This window comes from Halichoerus grypus, chromosome 5 (genome assembly GCF_964656455.1).
Source record: "Halichoerus grypus chromosome 5, mHalGry1.hap1.1, whole genome shotgun sequence".
NCBI classification, from domain to species: Eukaryota; Metazoa; Chordata; class Mammalia; order Carnivora; family Phocidae; genus Halichoerus; species Halichoerus grypus.
In genome coordinates this window covers 153,082,383-153,101,853 of record NC_135716.1, presented here as the reverse complement: position 1 = coordinate 153,101,853, position 19,471 = coordinate 153,082,383, and the positions used below count along the sequence as shown (strand labels likewise).

Sequence of the window (19,471 nt, the reverse complement as noted above, 5' to 3'; positions counted from 1 at the left end):
ATCGCTGGTCTATCTAGTTGCTTGGGGAGACTCCCCTGATACCCAGCTCCACTCAGACTTCAGAAAAAGCCCCGAAAGATGGGGAAAGAAAGAGACCCCCATGAACGGGACTCTTGGTCACCAGGGCGTAGGGAGAGGGGTACGGAGAAACGGCTGACCCCTACATTCTGGTCGCACCCGCATGGTGACTACCAGCACGCTTGCTCTTTAAGGCGTGGGTGGGAGGCTGGGCCTGGACTTGCGTTGAGTGGGAGGAGGAGCTTCTCGGTGACGTAAGGCCCGAGGAGGGGCGTGGCTTCTAGGTGACTCACCGCCTGGAAGGGGGCGGGCTCTTAATGACGAGGCGCCGGGGAGGAGACAGGCGTTCATTGATAAAAACGCCGGGCTCCCTCGGGCGCGAGCGCAGCGTAGCAGATCCCCGCAGCGCCACGCGGTGCCCGGGCGGGGCGGAACCGAAACAAGCCGGGCCCGCGCTGCAACGCACCGCCTGCATGGAGCCCGCCGCCGGCTTCCTATCCCCGCGCCCTTTTCCGCGTGCGGCCGCCCCGCCCGCGCCCCCTGCCGGGCCCGGGCCGCCTGGGAGTGCCATGCCGGGACCTGAGCTGGAGATGCTGGCTGGGCCACCGGCCACGGACCCGGGGCGCCTTATCACCGACCCGCGCAGCGGTCGCACCTACTTCAAAGGCCGCCTGTTGGGCAAGGTGAACTGGTGGGGTGGTGTGCTAGCGAGGGGAGGAGGGGTTCCCTGCTGACCTCCTTGACCGCGCCGGGTGGGGCGGGGGCGCTTGCCCCAGGCGCGGGGACGCGGGGACGCTTGTCCTCGGCGCGGGGACGCTTGTCCTCGGCGCGGGGACGTCTGCGGGCCAGACTTGGCTGTCCTGGAGCGCTCTGCCTGATGCCCCCTCCCCATAGGGGGGCTTTGCCCGCTGCTATGAGGCCACTGACACAGAGACCGGCAACGCCTACGCGGTCAAAGTCATCTCACAGAGCCGCATCACCAAGCCGCATCAGCGCGAGAAGGTGGGCCCGGGCCCAGCGGACCAGGGGTGGGGTGGGGAAAGTGGTGAGGGAGCCCTTGAGGGATGACCACCCCGCGCCCCCATTGCAGATCCTAAACGAGATTGAGCTGCACCGCGGCCTGCAGCACCGCCACATCGTGCGTTTCTCGCACCACTTTGAGGATGCTGACAACATATACATTTTCCTGGAACTCTGCAGCCGAAAGGTGAGCGATGACTGTGAGAGTGGGAGAGGGAAAAGGGGCCCTTAAGACCCAAAGCTGGAGCCCTGTCTCTTCCTCGGTGAGCGCAGATGGAGGGAGGGTCAGAGAGGGTGGATCAGGGGCTGAAGTGGTGGCTCTCTGCAGTCCCTGGCCCACATCTGGAAGGCTCGGCACACTCTGTTGGAGCCAGAGGTGCGTTACTACCTGCGCCAGATCCTTTCCGGACTCAAGTACTTGCACCAGCGGGGCATCCTGCATCGAGACCTCAAGCTGGGTGAGACTCCTGGGCCAGCAGGATTGGGGGTTGGGGCGGCAGAGAGAAAGGACTCTGACACACCTCTCTGCCCCCATTCAGGGAATTTTTTTATCACTGAGAACATGGAACTGAAGATGGGGGACTTTGGGCTGGCAACCCGGTTGGAACCCCCGGAACATAGGAAGAAGTGAGTGTTTGAGGAGAGGGGTGGCCATGGTCTGTGTGACACGATGACGTGCGTGACAGTGAGTTATGTATGTGGGAGGCATGATGACTGCCTGATGTGTGTGTGTGATAGATAGGAAAGGGATGATGGGTTGTTTGTGTGTGGGGGGGAAGGTGGAGGTGGCAGCTGGAGTTACAGGGACTGGTGGAAAGGCTGAGGGTCCTGTTGGTGTTTGAGTCCCTGAGACAGATGGGGGTGTAAGGATTCTCGGAGATGTTGGACCTGATCCTATGTGTGGATGGGGGAAGGGGACATAAACCATGTGTGTGGGAATGGCAGGACATGACACCCTGTGTAAGAAGCCCCTGCTGTGGCCACGATGACTGGGTGTGAGTGACAACAGATAGCATGTGTGGCCAATGAGTGTTTGGGGGAATAGGACAGCTGGTGTTGGTTTGTGTGTGGCACAGACCGTAGGAGGTGACAGCCTGTATGGGTATCTGACAGACGGGAGTGGGGGACTGACTGAGGAAAGGATCCATGATGGACCCTCTGCTAACCTTGGAGGAGGGGGCTGGGGTGGGGGTCAAGGCCTCCCCTGTCCTGCCGAGCAGCTGAGCAGCTGGGCCAGGCGGGTGGGCGGGGACTCAGCTGCCATCCCCAGCATCCATTGTCCCAGGACAAGCAGGAGTTCTCTTGCCTTTGGTGACAGGCAGCTGCTTTGTCTGGACTCAGTGGGGGCAGGGAAGGGGGGGGCTAGCCAGGCTGGGTCTGAACCTTCTTCTCTCTTCCTCCCTGTCCCTTTTCAGAACCATCTGTGGCACCCCCAACTATGTGGCTCCAGAAGTGTTGCAGAGACAGGGCCACGGCCCTGAGGCAGACGTGTGGTCCTTGGGCTGTGTCATGTGAGCCCCAGGGTCATCGTACACTGGTGGGGCCCCGGGTGGGGTGTACCTTCCGCTGTACTCCTGACGCCCTCATCTCTGCCCTTCAGGTACACACTGCTGTGCGGGAATCCCCCCTTTGAGACAGTTGACTTGAAGGAGACCTATCGCTGCATCAAACAGGTTCACTACACACTGCCCGCCAGCCTCTCACTGCCCGCCCGGCAGCTCCTGGCTGCCATCCTTCGAGCCTCGCCCCAAGACCGCCCCTCAATTGACCAGATCCTGCGCCATGACTTCTTTACCAAGGTCTGTGGCTCCCCAGACATCTAAGTCAACTCTGCATGTTCCCAGGGGATTCAGTGGGGGTAGGTGACAGGACTCCTGGGGCCTCCCTTCTTTGCTCACTTGACTTCCCTCCTCAGGGCTACACCCCTGACCGGCTCCCTGTCAGCAGCTGTGTGACAGTCCCAGACCTGATACCCCTTAATCCAGCTAGGATCCTGTTTGTCAAAGTTACCAAGAGCCTCTTTGGCAGGAAGAAGAAAAGTAAGTCTGGAATGTCAGTGGTGTGGAGGGTAGAGCGTGGCAGGGGGGCTGGGTACCTATATCGTGGGGGCATGAGTGTGAATGCCTCTGAACCCCTGGGGAGAGCATGTGCCTATCTGTATCCCTGCAGGAAGCCCGGGGGTGGGGGTGGGCAGGATATGAGGGTTGTATCTTCCCCCACCCAGGTAAAAACCATCCTGAGGAGCGGGATGAGGTCTCCTGTTTGGTGAACGGCCTCACTCGGACGTCCATTGGCCATCAAGATGCCAGGCCTGAGGTGAGGGACTCACATGGGTAGTGTGCCCTGACTCACTCTCACCCTAGCTGCTGCAGGAAGCCTGGGATAAAAGAAGCTAGTGAAGCATCTGGCCTCGTGGTGGCCTAATTGGCTGTGTCTCATTAGCCAGGCGGGGCTGACCTGGGGTGCCCCGGCTGCCAGGGCAAGGCTGGGCCATGGACTCTCGAGGATTTGGATTTTGAGGCCTATCTCACTCCCTTCCCCTCCCCAACCGTCCAGGCTCCAGCAGCTTCTGGTCCTGCCCCCCTCAGCTTGGTAGAGACAGTGCCTGAAGACAGCTCACCCCGTGGGACATTGGCGAGCAGCGGAGATGGTGAGCAGCCAAGAGGATGAGAGGTGCTAGAGGTTGTTGGGGCTAAGACCAGGGACCAGAGGGAAGGAGTGTCAGAGAGACATGGCCTGTGTCCTGGCGAACTAATGCCTAATTCCAGGTGCCCTGTTCCCTTCAGGGTTTGAAGAAGGTCTGACTGTGGCCACAGTGGTGGAGTCAGCCCTCTGTGCTTTGAGAAACTGCCTGGCCTTCATGCCCCCAGGTAAGGGTGGGGTCCGATATGGTGAATGGTGGTTGGGAGTTCTTTGGCTGAAAGGTGGGGAACAGGTCCTCACTCCTTCCTCTTCCATGACAGCGGAACAGAACCCAGCTCCCCTGGCCCAGCCGGAGCCTCTGGTATGGGTCAGCAAGTGGGTTGACTACTCCAACAAATTTGGCTTTGGGTATCAGCTGTCCAGCCGCCGGGTGGCTGTGCTTTTCAACAACGGCACACACATGGCCCTTTCAGCCAACAGAAAGTAAGTGCTGTTCTGGAGTGCCACTGTGCCCAGCGCGTGTGTGCTCCTGCACTGCGGGGCCTGGGGTCTCCAGGGAACGGGCTTCGGCGCCGGGCTCCCTCTGACCTCTCGTCTCCTCTCCTCCAGGACTGTGCACTACAGCCCCGCCAGCACAAAGCACGTGGCCTTCTCTGTGGGGGCCGTGCCTCGGGCCCTGCAGCCTCAGCTGGGTGTCCTCTGGTATTTTGCCTCCTACATGGAGCAGCATCTCATGAAGGTGTGCGCACTGGAGTGGGGCCCATTGAGGATGAACACATCCTAATCCCTTCCTCTTCGCCTTGGCGGGAGGGGTGGGGGGCTCAGAGCTAGAGGCTGAACCTCTATGGGAGCCATCAAGGAGGAGGGGCGTGACTCATGCCAGACAAGTGACCTGCTCCTGCCCCCAGGGTGGAGATCTGCCCAGTGTGGAAGAGGTGGAGGTGCCTGTCCCCCCACTCCTGCTGCAGTGGGTCAAGACGGATCAGGCCCTACTTATGCTGTTCAGTGATGGCACTGTCCAGGTGAGAACCCCTCCTGACCTTGGGGGGAAGGTCTGGGAGACCCATGGTGCTGGGGAGGAAACTGGACCTGGGGCCTAGGCCCTGAACAGTGCCACCCTTCTGTGCACAGGTAAACTTCTACGGAGACCACACCAAGCTGATCCTCAGTGGCTGGGAGCCCCTGCTTGTGACTTTCGTGGCCCGCAACCGCAGTGCTTGTACTTACCTCGCTTCCCACCTGCGCCAGCTGGGCTGCTCCCCGGCCCTGCGGCAGCGGCTCCGCTATGCTCTGCGTCTGCTCCGGGACCGCTGCCCAGCCTAGGCCCTAACCTGCAGAGCAGGCCATGACCTAAAGCCTCAGGTCTGAGGCCTGTGCCTGTAAGGCTCTGGCCCTTGCCTTTGTGGGCCTCCCTGTCCCTTTGGTGCCTCACTGGGGGCTCTGGGCCGAATCCCCCAGGGAATCAGGGACCAGCTTTACTGGGGTTGGAGTCTGCGTGTCCCAGCAGCCTCCTACCCCTTCTCCAAGAAAAGCCTGAGCCTTAGTCCCCAGCTAGGGGGCGTTATTTATGGACCACTTTTATTTATTGGCAGACTTATTTATTGGGATTGAGCCCCAGGGAGGGCCTCCTCCTGGGATAATAAACCATTTTGCAGAACTTGGAGGCGTCCTCACTCGCAGTAGAGCCCGTGGACCATAGCCACGGCGAAGAGGGAGGCGTTGGTGAAGGCGGCGGAGGCCAGCCCGTCGCGCTCGGTGTCCCAGAGTGCGCGGCTGCCCACGTGCACGCCCTGGCCGGCGCGCGGCCCGAGCACCACGTTGCACACGAGCTTGTAGCGCGGGGGACAGAGCTCGCGCAGGCGCACACGCAGCAGCTCGCACAGCTCGCGAGCCAGCAGCCCGGCCTCAGCGCCCGAGTAGCACGCATGGCACAGCCGGGCGGCCAGCGCCGCCTCCAGGGCGTGCTGTACGCGCGCGGCCTCCCAGCGCTCCCCTGGCGCAGGCTCTGTGCGGTAGGAGGGCGCCACCCGACGCAGGGGGGCCGGGGGCAACCCGGAGAAGCTAACCCTTGAGCCCAGAGGAGGCACTGGGCCCAGAGATGGTCGCCGACCCCCCGGACCTGCGCCTGGTCCTGCCAGCGAGTTGCGACGTGAGAAGGACGAGGCTGGGCCCAGCACAGAGCCACGGCGGGAGGACGGGCCCAGACCTGCTAGTCGGGCCTCATCAATACTGGGCAGGTGGCCTGGAGGCCTCACCGGCGATCGTTTGAGCCCGGGGTCTTTGGTAGTGTCCTCCTCCTGGCGTCCGGGGGGCACAGACCTGCCAGCCATGGACCTGCCAGCTGGGAGACCCACACTTGGACAGGATGGCCTAAACTGGCCGTCGTTGTACCCCATCCAGTCTTTCACTCAGTGATAGGGGTTTTTACCCCCTAACCCCTTCTTTTTTTTTTTTTTTTAAAGATTTTATTTATTTGACAGAGAGAAAGACAGCCAGAGAGGGAACACAAGCAGGGGGAGTGGGAGAGGGAGAAGCAGACTCCCAGCTGAGCGGGGAGCCCGATGCGGGGCTCGATCCCAGGACCCTGGGATCATGACCTGAGCCGAAGGCAGACGCTTAACGACTGAGCCACCCAGGCGCCCCCCCCAACCCCTTCTTACCTGTGTTCTGGGGACAGGCGAATCACATAGTCCGGGGCCGCGTGGATTCCTAGGTGCTTCGAGCGTTAAAGGCTGTTAAGAACATAATTGGTGCTGCTCAGACTATCATCTTGGGTTGGCCCCTGCCCCCCTGAGCTTCACGTTCGCGTGGGCACCATGGAGGTTAGCTAAGTGAGCTCTAAGTACACCTCCTATTCTCCCTTCCACCAGACTTTGCCAGCAGAAGGGGGAGATAAGTCTGCCTTTGGTTTGCCTCAGCCTAGACTGTGGTGCCTCAAACCCCTAACCAGGAGACACAGACCCAACTCCTTCAACCCCACAGATCCTTTTAGCCCTGTGGGTACTGAATCCAGCTGTCTTCCACCCCTATGTGCTTCTAGGGTGGCTGACACAAAGATCGCCCCTACAACTGGCTGAGGCTGGAGGCAGGTGACTCGGGAAGCTCCTTCCGCCCTCTGAATTTGGCCTCTGGCCCTACCTGCAGAATCAGCTCTGGGATGAATGCCCTCTTCCGAAACTCCCACGGGCACCTGAGTCACCTGCAGCTTTTGGCTTCCCAACTCTCTCCTAGCCACAGCCTTGTCCTCCCGGCTGGCCTGACTGGCAGGCAGGAAGGTAATGGCCCCCTGTGTTGTGGAGTTGCCCTGGGTTACTGGGCAGGCACTCCTGTTTGGTTCCCTCCTTCCAGTCCTGGCTCTGGCTTAACCTGGATGTGTTACTACTGTGAGTAGGTGCTGAGTGTGGGGTACCTGAGTCATCAGGGAAAAGGGGATAACAGGGGTCTAGAACCCAGGGCATACTACCACCGCAAGGACTCCGGAGGGGGCAGATGTGGAGAGGGGCTCCCGGGGCTCTTGAGCTGCTGTCCATTTCTCCCCTGTGAAGGCTGGCTCTTCAGTTGTAAGCAAGTTGCAGAAGCCTGGGACGTGGGGAGACCTTGGGTGGCTGCTGAGGGATCAGGATCTGGGCCCACAGGAAGGAGGACGTCATGGCTCTATCGTCTCCCCATCAGCCCCAACAAGGACAAATATTTCCGCTCCCTGTGCAGAGCTGGGCTGGGGCTTGGATGACTTCCTCAGCTCGGGGCTGTGTGCGGGGGGGAGGGGAGGCCATCCGCCCTGCTGGGGGGAGCCGACCTGATGCAACAGTGGTGCAACAGTGGTGACTGGACTTGGCAGTGAACCAGAGCCCAGCCTCCTGACCCCTGCTGACCCAAGTGCCCTGGGGCTTGTCCCTAGCTGGCCACACCTCTTGAGTGCCCAGAGTGCCACCCCCCTAACCGGGGTTGCATTTTAGGGATGCCAGAGGCCATGACGTCTCTGTCAGAGCTGACACCACCTCACCTGACCTCCCTCTGGAAGGGACAGGATTGCCCCCTCTCAGACAAGCCAGTCTGGGCCCTGAAAACTCCATGGGGGTGAGGAATTTCCCTGTTGAGGGGGGTTCCCCAGGCCTGGCTAACCTGATCCTGACCCTGTGTGCATGTGGGGGGAGGGGTAGGAGGGGCAGGGAGTTTGAACTCTGAACCCAAGACAGGCAGGGGCCTGGGTCCTAAGACCCTCCACTCAGCTTCCGGCCCCCCTGAGGGCTAAAGTTTTCCCTGGGCCTGTGGGAGATGGGCGGGGCCTCTCCAGCCGGGCTCCGGTTTCCGTGGAAACCCACAGGCTTCCCACCCACTGCCGCCTGGGCAGGCTCCCAGCTGGGGCCTCATCCGCCGTCAGCCTCTCCTCCCCAGTCCAGTCTGCTCCACCCTCAGCCTCTCTCGGCCCCCTCCCTGAGTCCCCACCCCTCGCCCAGCCTCTGGCCTCTGATGCCTTCTTAAGGAACCTGGGCCTCTCCTGCCCCATCCCTAAACTTTAGCTTCCCAGCAAACAGGCTTCCCAAGCTCCTGCCCCTCCCTCTCAGGCCTTTCTAGTCTCCACACCAGCTGCTAGGCCTGGCCAGGCCTCCTGCTCCTTCCCACCTACCGCCTCCCACAGACCAAGAGACACCAGGCCTCCTATTCTACCTGCTTCTTCCCCTGCCCCGCCCCCATGGAGCCCCCGGGACTGGTTGTGCACGGGGAGGCTGCACCCTTTTCCACGGCACTCCGGAGCCTTCTCAACAATCCCCAATACAGGTGAGGGGGCGGGCCCTGTCTGTGGGTTTTCCCTAACTGGCTTTGCTGGTCCCCACCACCCTGAGGAAGCCTTGGGTACACAAGAGGTGGGGAAGACCACCCTCCTCCCTGGTGAACTCAGTCTGGGGAAGTCAAGTGTGGAGAAGGACTACAGGTCACTCATCGTCCGTGATGTCCAGAGAGGCAGAGGTGGGGGGGGGCGGGTGGCAGTGGGAGCTGGAGCCCAGAGCAGCTGTGTGACTTCAGGCAAAGGCCTTCCTTTTTTGGCTCTTGAGCTCCTGGCAGAGAAGAGCCCTTTGCCCCCCTGGATCCTGAGGGATGGGATATCACTTGAGTCCCTCCCTGGGAGGCACAGGAGCAGATGACCCTGTTCTGGGAACTGGGGAGTCACAAGAGGAACAAAGCTCAAGGGATTGAGTGAGCCAGAGTCTCAGACAGGAAGTAGTTCAAGGGTGCTGCCTAGGGCTCACTGCCCAGGATGCTAGTGGTGTCTGAAACCAGGGATAGAATATGGGGCCAGGGCTGGTCAGAACTAGAATGTAGCTTTCAGTCCCCACTGCCTGAAAGCTAGACTCCTCAAGGGTTGGTGACTCCCATAACCCTACTGCTTTGGGGATTAGCAGTCTGGTGTGAGTAGGGGGAACCCCTGGCCTTGGACCTGGGACTAGGAGGCTCCAGAAGCTCAAGCTTCATTTCCTGCCTCCTACCCTCTATGCTGTTGGGAGGCCCAGAGGCTGGGGCCGGAAGTGATTATGAAGATGGAAAATGTGGTCTGGTCTCATGATGATGTATCGCTGCCTATCTGCCTGCAGCCAGTGCGCTCTGCACCCCCGCCCCCCCACCCCCTCCCGCCTAGAGGAGGCCGAAAAAGGCTGAGTTTGCAGTCTATGGAGGAGGAGCCAAGAAGAGCTTCCCTTACCTCAAGACCCAGGCTGGGGAGGAGAGGGGTAGGTAGGATCAATTTTGCAGCAGCCTTGGTGCCCCCTCAGCGATCAGGCGTCGCCACCTCCTCTAAGACCCAAGGGTTTGGGATTACTATCCCATTTCGCGGATGAGAAACCTGAGATTCAAAGGTATAAAGTCACTTGCCTGAGGCACCATAGGGTGGAGCTGGGACTAGAATCCAGGAATGTGCATCCCAGACCTTCGGCTGGAAGGACTGAGACCTGTCCCTTGTATGACAGATTAGGAAATGAAGGCTCAGAGTGGACAAAGGCAAAGCCTAAGGCTTGTACCCAAGACTCCGGCCTCTTCTTCCCTGTTCTGTCCTCCCCTTTCCCACAGTGATGTTTGCTTTGTGGTCGGTCAAGAACGGCAGGAGGTGTTTGCCCACCGGTGCTTGTTGGCCTGTCGATGCAACTTCTTCCAACGACTTCTGGGCCCCAAGCTGGGCCCCGGGATGCCTGGCCCCGTGGTGCTAAGCACGGTGCCGGTGGAGGCCTTCCTGGCAGTGCTGGAGTTCCTGTACACCAACAGTGTCCGGCTGCGCCGCCGCTCCGTGAGCCCTCTGGGCGGACGTCTGGGTGGCGGCGGTGGTGGGGCTGGCGGGGAGGGGCAGGAGGAACTCTCTTCCACTCCCCCGACCACCCACTCTGCAGGTGCTGGAGGTGCTGACAGCGGCTGTGGAGTATGGGCTGGAGGAACTGCGAGAGGTGGGTTTGTATGGCAGGCCCCTGTCTCATTTCTCTTCCCTCTCATGGGCCCAGTTCACCCCGTGCCTCACACACACTCCGGCCTGCAGAGGCACGTGTACCAACGCAGAGGTATGGACAGCATTTATGTGGGCCTGTGTGCAAAAGGATATGTGCGTGCCGTGTGTGTGCTGTGGGGGCATGTGGGCTGATGCCGGAATTGCCAGGATAAGTCAGCCTTGATCCTTGCTCTTCAAAGAGAGATAGACACATGAAAACCCTTAACCAGGGGTATAAGAAGGGTGATAGATGAAGGTATATGGTGCCGAGACTCTACAGAGGGTCTCTCTGGTCTTGCCATCAGGGAGAAAAAGAAGGGAAGACTTCTTGGAGGAGGAAACATTCGTGTTAGAACAGGTAGGAGTTTGCTCAGAGGGGGCGTGGAAAGGTGGCATTCTAGTCACTGAGGCACAAAAGGAGCTAGTGAGCCATTTAGTGTGGCTGGACCAAGGGTGTGAGAGGAGGAGAGAGACAGATGAGATTGGAGAGGGTACCAGGGGCTAGATCATGCAGGACCTTTGAGAATTTGGACTTTTTTTTACCCAGAGGACATGGAGATTCATTGGAGGTTTTATTTTTTTAAATTTTTTTATTGTTATGTTAATCCCCATACATTACATCATTAGTTTTAGATATAGTGTTCCATGATTCATTGTTTGTGCATAACACCCAGTGCTCCATGCAGAACGTGCCCTCCTCAATACCCATCACCAGGCTAACCCATCCTCCCACCCCCCTCCCCTCTATCATTGGAGGTTTTAGGTAAGGGAGTGAGGATTTGGAGCTAAGGGGAGAAGTGATTGGGAGAGATGAGAAAGGCTCCCCAGTCCAGGAGGGATGAGTAGCAGTGGAAGCCCAAGAGGGAGGTGCATGACTTTGAGAGAAGTGAAACTGGCATGACCCAGCACTTTTCTGGATGTGAGGGTGAAAGGGACAGGTCATGGACGAAATTCAGTTTCTGGTTAAAACGAAAGGATCTTTGAGTCAGGAGGGGTCCAAGTGGAAGAAGATGAGTGTCCTCAGAGAAAAGGAGAGTGGATTTTCACATGGCTTTCATCTAGTCTGATTATCGGGGAATGTGCTAGAAGGTAGACTGCTGGACCCAAGGCAGACTGCTAGTCTCTAGTCCCTTTGGGCTTGCCACGTCTCAGCCCCTGGTGATTTCTTGCCTCCCCCGGTCTGGGAGGTCACGATGGGCTTGTGGCTGCTTAGTTGTCTGGGTGGCTCGCTGCTTCTGGGGTGGGGCTAGGGTCTTGGAGCAGAGACACCTGGGCCCAACCCACTTTCATTTCTGTTCCCAGCTGTGCCTGGAGTTTGTGGTGAAGGTGCTGGATGTGGAGCTGGTTTGTGAGGCCTTGCAGGTGGGTGTTCTTGGACAGGCTTGTAGGAGGGCGTCAGTGTGGAGGGCTCACTACATGGCCTTCCAGCCTCCAACCTGACACCCTTCATTCTGTTCCCAGGTTGCCGTGACCTTTGGCCTGGGGCCGCTGCAGGAGCGTTGTATAGCCTTCATAGAGGCCCACAGCCAGGTATCGCTCCCCATCTTCAGACTCCCAAACCCTCACACCTCATTCTGCTCCTCCCTGACCCATTCGTGGACCCACAGGAGGCGCTCCGGACCCGCGGCTTCTTGGAGCTGTCGGCGCCCGCGTTGCTGCCCCTGCTGCGCAGCGACAAGCTCTGTGTGGACGAGGCTGAGCTCGTCCTGGCTGCCCGGAGCTGGGCGCGCGTGGGCGCGGTGAGCGGGGGCTACGGGGACCCCGCGGTGGGGGTGCGGAAGGAGGCTTGGGCGCAGGAACCTGGCAAGCGGGTCGCGGGGCAGGTACCCCGCCCGTCCGGGCTTAGGGCTGGCGTTCGCAGGCCGTGCTGGAGCGGCCTGTGGCCGAGGTGGCGGCCCCGGTGGTGCGGGAGCTGAGACTGGCCTTACTGGCCCCGGCGGAGCTGAGCGCCCTGGAAGAGCAGAACCAGCAGGAGCCGCTCATCCCGGTGCGGACGCGGGGAACCAAACTCAGATCCACTCAGCAGCCGGGGGGGGGGGGGGGCGGGGAGGGAGAAGCGCGGGGGGGGGGGTTGTGGCCCAGTGTCTGAGGGGCGAGGCGGGCTACTGCTGCACTCCGCCGTGACCAGCCTTCCCCTGCAGGTGGAGCAGATCGTAGAGGCATGGAAGTGCCACGCTCTGCGGAGAGGGGATGCAGCCCGGGGCGCCCCGTGCCGCCGCCGGAGGGGAACCCTGCCCCGGGAGCATCACTGCTTTCTGGACCTGCCCTTTAAGTGACCAAAGGCCGCGATTTGCGAGGAATTCTGGCCTGTCCCAAACTACAGCTCCCAACATGCCTGGCGCTCAGAGGGGGCTTTCGCCCCCAGCATGCCCTGCGAGCCTGGCGCTGGAAGAACCCTGGTCCGCTCTGCGCCCCGCCCTGTGGGTGTGATTGGGAGGGAGGGGAAGGAGGGGTAGTGGGCGTGGCTTGGCGGGGCCCCAAAGCGATTTCCTTTGCACCCTCATCCTGACTAACTCCTGGGCCTCTGGCCACGCGGGCCTGTCGCGTTTACTTTTATAACCCACCCCATGTTTCAGCTCAGCTCCCTCTTTATTCCAGACCTACGTCTTGGAGATCTCTCTCCAAATGCTGGACACTTCAGACTCAGTTCAAAATTGAGCTGCCTTCTCATCTTTCCCAAGTTCTGCCCCCATCGTGTTTCTCATCTACGTGGGTGTCTTTTTTTTTTTTTAATTTTTTAATTTATTTATTTGACAGAGACACAGGGAGAGAGGGAACACAGGCAGGGGGAGTGGGAGAGGGAGAAGCAGGCCTCCGGCCGAGCAGGGAGCCCGATGCGGGGCTCGATCCCAGGAGCCTGAGATCATGACGTGAGCCGAAGGCAGACGCCTAAGGACTGAGCCACCCAGGCGCCCCTACGTGGGTGTCTTAAGCCAGAAACCTGCATCTCAGCCTTGCCTTATTCCTCTTTCTCACATCTCCTTCCCGTGGCTTCCACCTTCTGAGAGACTGAAGGGTAGCAGAATGTGCCAACCCAAAAGATGCCTCTTTAAGGATTATTTTGAACTATTTTGAGAAACAGCGGAAGCTCTGGAAACAGAGTAGAAGTTACCCTTTTGGAAGGGAAATTTGTATTTAAAAAGGAAATCTCCATTTGTAAGGGTGTCTCATTCTCTGTACCAGGAAAAGAAGGATGATGAACTCACAGGAGGATTTTAGTGGAGAAGGCACCCCACTGAAATCTGTTTAACAAACCTTATCTTGTTTACTATGCTTTTCTTGGTGGCTCCCCCATAAGTGTCCTCCCTACACTTTTCTTTCCTCTTTAGCTTAAGATGGTTTTTCAGCAGGTATTTTAGCTGCCTCAGGGAGGTACTCCTTTTTCCCTGGGTATCTGCCACGTACACATGAGGTATACATGTTAATAAACTTGTTTTTCTTTTGTTAATCTGTCTCTTACTACAAGGGTTTCAGCCAAGAGCTCAGAGAGTAGAGGGAAAGTTATTTTTCTTCCCCTATGAGATCTTTCCAGTTGGTTCAGTTCTCTTAGCTTTAGTTCACCCAGTCCTGTGTTCAGAATGAAAGTAACAAGCTCTTTTTTTTTTAAGTTTTTTATTTGTTTATTTGAGAGAGAGGGAGAGATAGTGACAGAGATATTGAGAGAGAGCACAAGCGGGGAGGAGAGGGAGAAGCAGGCCCCGGCTGAGTAGGGAGCCCGATGTGGGGCTCAATCCCAGGACCCTGGGACCATGACCTGAGCCAAAGGCAGATGTTTAAGCGACTGAGCCACCCAGGCGCCCCGTAACAAGCTCTTAATAGTCTTCCTGCCTTCACTCCAGCACACTGCCTCCGCGCCTGCCATGCCCCTCTTCCTGCCATTTCCCACACAGCAGCCAGACTTAAGATGTCAGCCCTACTCCCCTTATGAAGCCACTCAACATCCCCATTGCTCTCAGGACAAAATACACTAGTTCACTCTCAGGACGCTCAGAATTACTAGTGGTAACTCTTCTCTCAGCTACTACCTTTGCATTAAATCACTGGTTCTGAAGGCAGTATCCTCTGGCTGTGCATTCACTCTCCTATTTATTGAAGACTCCCCATGCCACCCTTTCATTCATTATACCTTTTGTCTTCCTGAGGATCTGAATCTCCCTGAAAGATCCCCGGGCCTAGAGTGGTGCCTTATTCATTTCTTGTTCCCCAGTCCCTGTCACATCAGTGCTCTGTAAATGTTCAGTGATGACTTTATTTCCTTATTTAAATACTATTTTATTCCAAAAAGCTGTAAAACAAGACACAATCAATCTAAAATGAGGAAGAGTCGATTAGAAGAAAATAAGGTTAAAACTTCTTTCTCTGGGATTTTATACAAAAATATGTTGCACATGAATTAAAGATAGTTATTTGGCATTATCTCTCAAGACTGAAAATGTGGTTACATAGTACCACTTCATGGCAGCATTGTTTGGATAATGAGAATCAAAAACAAACTAGATGTCCTGGTTTAACCTAGAAGACTGATTATGGTATATTCTTACCATGATGTAGAAAGATATCTGTGGGGGCGCCTGGGTGGCTCAGTTGGTTAAGCGACTGCCTTCGGCTCAGGTCATGATTCTGGAGACCCGGGATCGAGTCCCACATCGGGCTCCCTGCTCAGCGGGGAGTCTGCTTCTCCCTCTGACCCTCCCCCTCTCATGCTCTCTGTCTCCCATTCTCTCTCTCAGATAAATAAATAAAACCTTTAAAAAAAAAAAAAGAAAGAAAGATATCTGTGACCTTCGGAAAAAAGCTCAGTGCAGACCAGTAGAGCACGATTCCTTTTGCCAAAAGAAAAGGTAGTGTAGGGGAGGAAGTTTTCCTTTCCCCTCTTAGGGTCCCTTGTTGGGTCTGAAAATTAAACTGATAAAGACAGATTAACAGGAGAAAAGCATACAAATTTATTTCAGATGTTTCATTACGTAATCTCTACATCCAACATGGGACTCATACAACCCCAAGATCAGGGGCATCTGGGTGGCTCAGTCGGTTAAGCGTCTGCCTTTGGCTCAGGTCATGATCCCAGGGTCCTGGGATCGAGCCCCGCATCAGGATCCCTGCTCGGCGGGAAGCCTGCTTCTCCCTCTCCCACTCCCCCTGCTTGTATTCCCTCTCTCGCTGTCTCTCTCTGTCAAATAAATAAAATCTTAAATAAAATAAAATAAAATAAAACAACCCCAAGGTCAATCAAGAGTCGCATACTCCCCGAACTGAGTTAGCCAGGCGCCCCAATATAAGTTTTAGTAATATGGGAGTCTTCATAAGGAAATGAAGACCAGAAGAAATGGTTAAACCTGAGTATTTTTATGCTAGGTTTGATGAAGAGTGGATAGTCATGAAGGAATATGATGGTTTAAAGAGTATGAGGTAGAGGCACCTGGGTGGCTCAGTCGGTTAAGCGGCTGACCTTAGGCTCAGGTCAAGATCCCGGATGGGCTCCTGTTCAGGGGAAGCCTGCTTCTTCTTCTCCCTCGCCCTCTGCCCCTCCCCCACTTGCGCGTGCACTCTCAAATAAATAAATCTTTTTCAAAAGTAACATTAAAAAAAAAAAAACCAATTTCTCTGTGTGTGTTGTGTGGAAGTTTGGGATAAAGTGGTAGGAGGGGACGGGATGCAATCTAAGGAGAACAGTTAGGGAGGGGTTTTCGCATGAATCCGTGAAGAGCTCTTCTAGGACCAGGGCGGAGTAGGTAAAATGTAGCAGCATGAAGTGTATGCTTTGAATATGGTCATCAATGGGACCTGCTGATGGCTGTAAATTTATGGACCGTCTCCAGTTATGAGATGGTATTTACTTAAAGCCAGAGAATTAAATGAGCTTGGGCAAGAAGATGCAGATTGGCGGGAGGAGCTAGGTCCAAAATCTGAGGACACACTTGGTGGCTAGCCCTAGCAACCTATCTCTCATAATGCTTCTGTATGGCACTTATCACTGAGATTGTATATTACTTATCCCGATTATATTACCCACTTTCTTTCAGTGCTTGGTTCTACTCGTAAATTAAGCCCCTTCCTTATAGTAAGGAATCTGCTATCTTCAGCATGAAAAACCAGCTTAGAGTTGGAGAGGGGTAAATCAATGTGAAAGAAATCATACCAAACTGCGGCGGAGACAGCTAGGGAGTCTGATGGGAGGTAGGGAACTACTGAGCTTACCCTTCCTGCTATATTTCAAGCCAAAAATATTGGGAGGAACATGAATGACTTTTACCTTCTCTTTCTGGTCCTTCCCCTCCCGAAGAGTAAGTTGGGATAACCTACAGCTGAGTACTACAAGAAACAAAACCGCAAAAAGAATCTAAGAAAAATAACCTACAGGAAAGCAAAAAAACTGACGCGCAAGAACATATTCTGCCTGGAATATCCTCACATAGCATCAATCTAGAATGTAAATCTATATATAGAAAAATAAATTCTAAATTAGATTTTCAACGTAATTCTTTTTACACCTAGATGACCCAAAAAACTTTCAGACCTATTTTTTAAACCATGAAAAAAAAGCCTCGTTCAAAGAGGCCTCAAAAAATTGAGTAAAAACTCACAACTGTTCCTCTCCACGGAAATCTTTAGTAAAAGGCGAAAGATTTATACGATCTGAAGAGAAACCAGAGTATACTTTTATGTACCTGCTTGGAACCTCCTAGAACAATACAACACTTAGCACACTTATGGTTGTTCAGTGTCTGCACGGTTCGTGCTCCCTGCCTGGAATTTGTACGGATCATGTATTTCTAACAGGCAATATGCCCTACAACAAAGTGCACAAATCTCCGTGGGGCTGGAACTCCGCATCGTGAAACTGTCCCTTCGTGGTGCACCATGGGTATGCAAATCACAGGCGGCTCCCGGCTGGTGGGAGACACCAGGTGTCGCGGCGGGAGGCGCCAGGAGTGCTCTGCGGTCTGCACGGGAACCCGCGCCAGGTTTGCCTAGAGAGGTAAGGGTGCTTCCCGCTGGTGCCGGGCCGGTGTCGAGCCCTATACCGGGGTGGACTGTTAGTCCCAATTGTTGAGGTGCCATCTTATCATTGCACACCCGCAGGGACACCCCCCCCCCCCCCCCGTGCTGGGACAGAAGCAGAAACGGTAGAGCAAAGACACTCAGGGGCCATGGGACCTCCGGGGAGGCACATCACTACCCCTCTTGCAAGAGATGGCATCCAATTTATTTATTTATTTTTTTTAAGATTTTATTTATGTATTTGACAGAGAGAGAAAGCGAGAGCAAGAACACAAGCAGGAGGAGTGGGAGAGGGAGAAGCAGGCTTCCTGCTGAGCAAGGAGCCCGATGTGGGGCTCGATCCCAGGACTCGGATCATGACCTGAGCAGAAGGCAGACACTTAACGACTGAGCCACCCAGGCGCCCCATCATCCAATTTATTTATTAAAGGATGGCTCCATCAAGGAGGAAAAGTGTTCTTAGCAGAGGGAACTGCCTATGTGAAATTATAGGAGATGCACACCCAAAGTAATTCAGCCTGCCTAGAGTGTAGCGTGTCTGGATGAGGGTGGGAGTCTGGCTGGGCACTGTCTGGGAGAGAGCCGGAGTGATGGCAGAGGCTAGAGCGAGTTGCCTCTGGAAAGGGCTTGGATTTCATCTTGTCCATGATGGGGAGCCATGAAAGGGTATTGAAGTCAGAGGACTGAGTAGTATGAGGTGCCACACAGGGTGGGCTGCCCTGCAAGCCCTGGGACTTGTCTCTGAGACTGAATGTGATTCGTGCCTCTGGCCTGACCATTCTTGGGACAGTCCAACTCCAACTGGCTGGAAATCCATTCAGTTGCTACCACACCAGGACGCACGTCCATGTTTCAGGGTTATTCCCTAAGCAATCAGAGCAAAAACTTTCAGCACAGCTAATAGCTACACAAACTACAAAACTGGAGAGCACTTATGAGATACCAGGTTATTTCTTACATAAATGATTTCATTGAAAATCCTGAGGGAAAAAAAATAGCACCCTACAGGATAGGCTCTGATCTTCCCATTTCATAGATGAAGACACAGCACAGTGATGTTAGCTAGCTTTTCTAGGCCACTCTGCTTGTAAGTGGCACGGTGGGCTGACATCTTTGACACTATTCCAGCTAGGTGAGCTCTCCTGCTCCACCCAAAAGCCGCTCCATAGTGACCCAAACACGGCCGGACTGAAATCCAGCCTCCATCCCTGGCGCATACTGGATGCACCCCCTACTCTAGGTTCAAAGCCAACTACTCACTTCTTTTGGGTCTTTTTAGGCATTTTGGTGTTTTTTTTCTGTTTTTTGTTTTTTTAAAGATTTTATTTATTTATTTGACACAGAGAGAGACAGCGAGAGAGGGAACACAAGCAGGAGGAGTGGGAGAGGGAGAAGCAGGCTTCCCACGGAGCAGGGAGCCTGATGTGGGGCTCGATCCCAGGACCCTGGGATCATGACCTGAGCCGAAGGCAGACGCTTAACAACTGAGCCACCCAGGCGCCCCTGTTTTTTTTTTTTTTTTTTATGATTTTATTTATTTATTTGAGAGAGGATGAGAGAGAGAGAGAATGGGGGGGGTCAAAGGGAGAAGCAGACTCCCCACCAAGTGGGGAGCCTGATGTGGGACTTGATCCTGGGACTCCAGGATCATGACCTGAGCCAAAGGCAGTCGCTTAACCAACTGAGCCACCCAGGCGCCTGGCGTTTTAGTGTTTTTATTTATTTATTTATTTATTTATTTATTTATTTATTTATTAAAGATTTTATTTATTTATTTGACAGAGAGAGAAAGCACAAGCAGGTGGAGCGGCAGGCAGAGGGAGAGGGAGAAGCAGGCTCCAGAAGAAGCAGGCTCCTTGAGGAGCAGGGAGCCCGATGCGGGGCTTGATCCCAGGACCCTGGGATCATGACCCGAGCTGAAGGCAGTCGCTTAACCAACTGAGCCACCCAGGCGCCCCATTTTAGTGTTTTTTAAAAAAGATTTTATTTATCTGACACAGAGAGAGAGAGCGCACACACGAGCAGGGGGAGCGGCAGAGGGAGAGGGAGCAGGCTCCCCACTGAGCAGGGAGCCCGATGTGGGACTTGATCCCAGGACTTGATCCCAGGACTCTGGGACCATGACCCGAGCTGAAGGCAGACGCTTAAGCAACTGAGCCACCCAGGTGCCCCTAGGTATTTTAGTGTTGATTCAACTGCTGTAAGTTTGTTTATGTATTTAATTAATTAATTTCATATTTAGTCGGAACGTGATTTTCTGGCCTTTAGCCTGGTGGGAGGGATATGAGAAGGCAGTGCTCTTAAGATGGGGTTGTTCCT

At 55.5% G+C, this 19,471-nt stretch overlaps 3 protein-coding genes, 1 long non-coding RNA gene and 1 other non-coding gene across 12 annotated transcripts in view; 3 read left to right on the top strand and 2 right to left on the bottom strand.

Moving 5' to 3' along the window:
• The first annotated feature begins 358 nt into the window (after window positions 1-358).
• On the top strand, window positions 359-5,338 carry PLK3 (polo like kinase 3). The gene is made up of 15 exons (XM_036108446.2): window positions 359-701; window positions 913-1,020; window positions 1,109-1,225; window positions 1,367-1,496; window positions 1,578-1,665; window positions 2,454-2,549; window positions 2,639-2,837; window positions 2,954-3,077; window positions 3,263-3,354; window positions 3,595-3,688; window positions 3,825-3,908; window positions 4,002-4,164; window positions 4,291-4,420; window positions 4,590-4,703; window positions 4,813-5,338. Exons 1-15 carry the CDS (start codon window positions 492-494, stop codon window positions 5,002-5,004), a joined length of 1,941 nt encoding a protein of 646 aa, XP_035964339.2. The 5' UTR covers window positions 359-491; the 3' UTR covers window positions 5,005-5,338.
• DYNLT4 (dynein light chain Tctex-type 4) lies at window positions 5,318-7,385 on the bottom strand. Of its 3 annotated transcripts, none has more exons than XM_078073248.1 (3): window positions 7,142-7,385; window positions 6,342-6,413; window positions 5,318-6,022 (listed from the first exon to the last, which is right to left on the bottom strand). In XM_078073248.1, the coding sequence occupies exon 3, from the start codon at window positions 6,009-6,011 to the stop codon at window positions 5,352-5,354; it is 660 nt and encodes a 219-aa protein (XP_077929374.1). In that variant the 5' UTR covers window positions 6,012-6,022; window positions 6,342-6,413; window positions 7,142-7,385; the 3' UTR covers window positions 5,318-5,351. The 3 variants fall into 3 exon arrangements, with proteins under 3 accessions (XP_077929374.1, XP_077929375.1, XP_035964348.2); XM_078073249.1 differs by having other exon boundaries at window positions 7,148-7,385; XM_036108455.2 differs by having other exon boundaries at window positions 7,145-7,384.
• Window positions 7,386-7,449: 64 nt separating this feature from the next.
• Window positions 7,450-13,598, top strand: BTBD19 (BTB domain containing 19). Of its 5 annotated transcripts, none has more exons than XM_036108449.2 (9): window positions 7,450-8,460; window positions 9,745-9,958; window positions 10,059-10,112; window positions 10,456-10,508; window positions 11,453-11,512; window positions 11,612-11,680; window positions 11,758-11,889; window positions 12,012-12,137; window positions 12,292-13,598. In XM_036108449.2, the coding sequence occupies exons 2-9, from the start codon at window positions 9,814-9,816 to the stop codon at window positions 12,424-12,426; spliced, it is 774 nt and encodes a 257-aa protein (XP_035964342.1). In that variant the 5' UTR covers window positions 7,450-8,460; window positions 9,745-9,813; the 3' UTR covers window positions 12,427-13,598. The 5 variants fall into 5 exon arrangements, with proteins under 5 accessions (XP_035964342.1, XP_077929373.1, XP_035964341.1 ...); XM_036108450.2 differs by lacking the exon at window positions 7,450-8,460 and adding an exon at window positions 9,337-9,533; XM_078073247.1 differs by lacking the exons at window positions 10,059-10,112; window positions 10,456-10,508 and adding an exon at window positions 10,130-10,209 and having other exon boundaries at window positions 11,416-11,512.
• A 3,093-nt stretch (window positions 13,599-16,691) lies between these two features.
• On the bottom strand, window positions 16,692-16,806 carry LOC118545903 (U5 spliceosomal RNA). Its single transcript, XR_004922286.2, has one exon. It is a non-coding gene; the product is annotated as a U5 spliceosomal RNA (small nuclear RNA).
• A 1,700-nt stretch (window positions 16,807-18,506) lies between these two features.
• Window positions 18,507-19,471, top strand: part of LOC144381934 (uncharacterized) — a 648,393-nt gene continuing 647,428 nt past the window's right edge. For both annotated transcript variants that reach the window (XR_013448200.1, XR_013448201.1), the window contains exon 1: window positions 18,507-18,657. This is a non-coding gene — a long non-coding RNA (uncharacterized LOC144381934). The remainder of the gene's footprint in view (window positions 18,658-19,471) is intronic.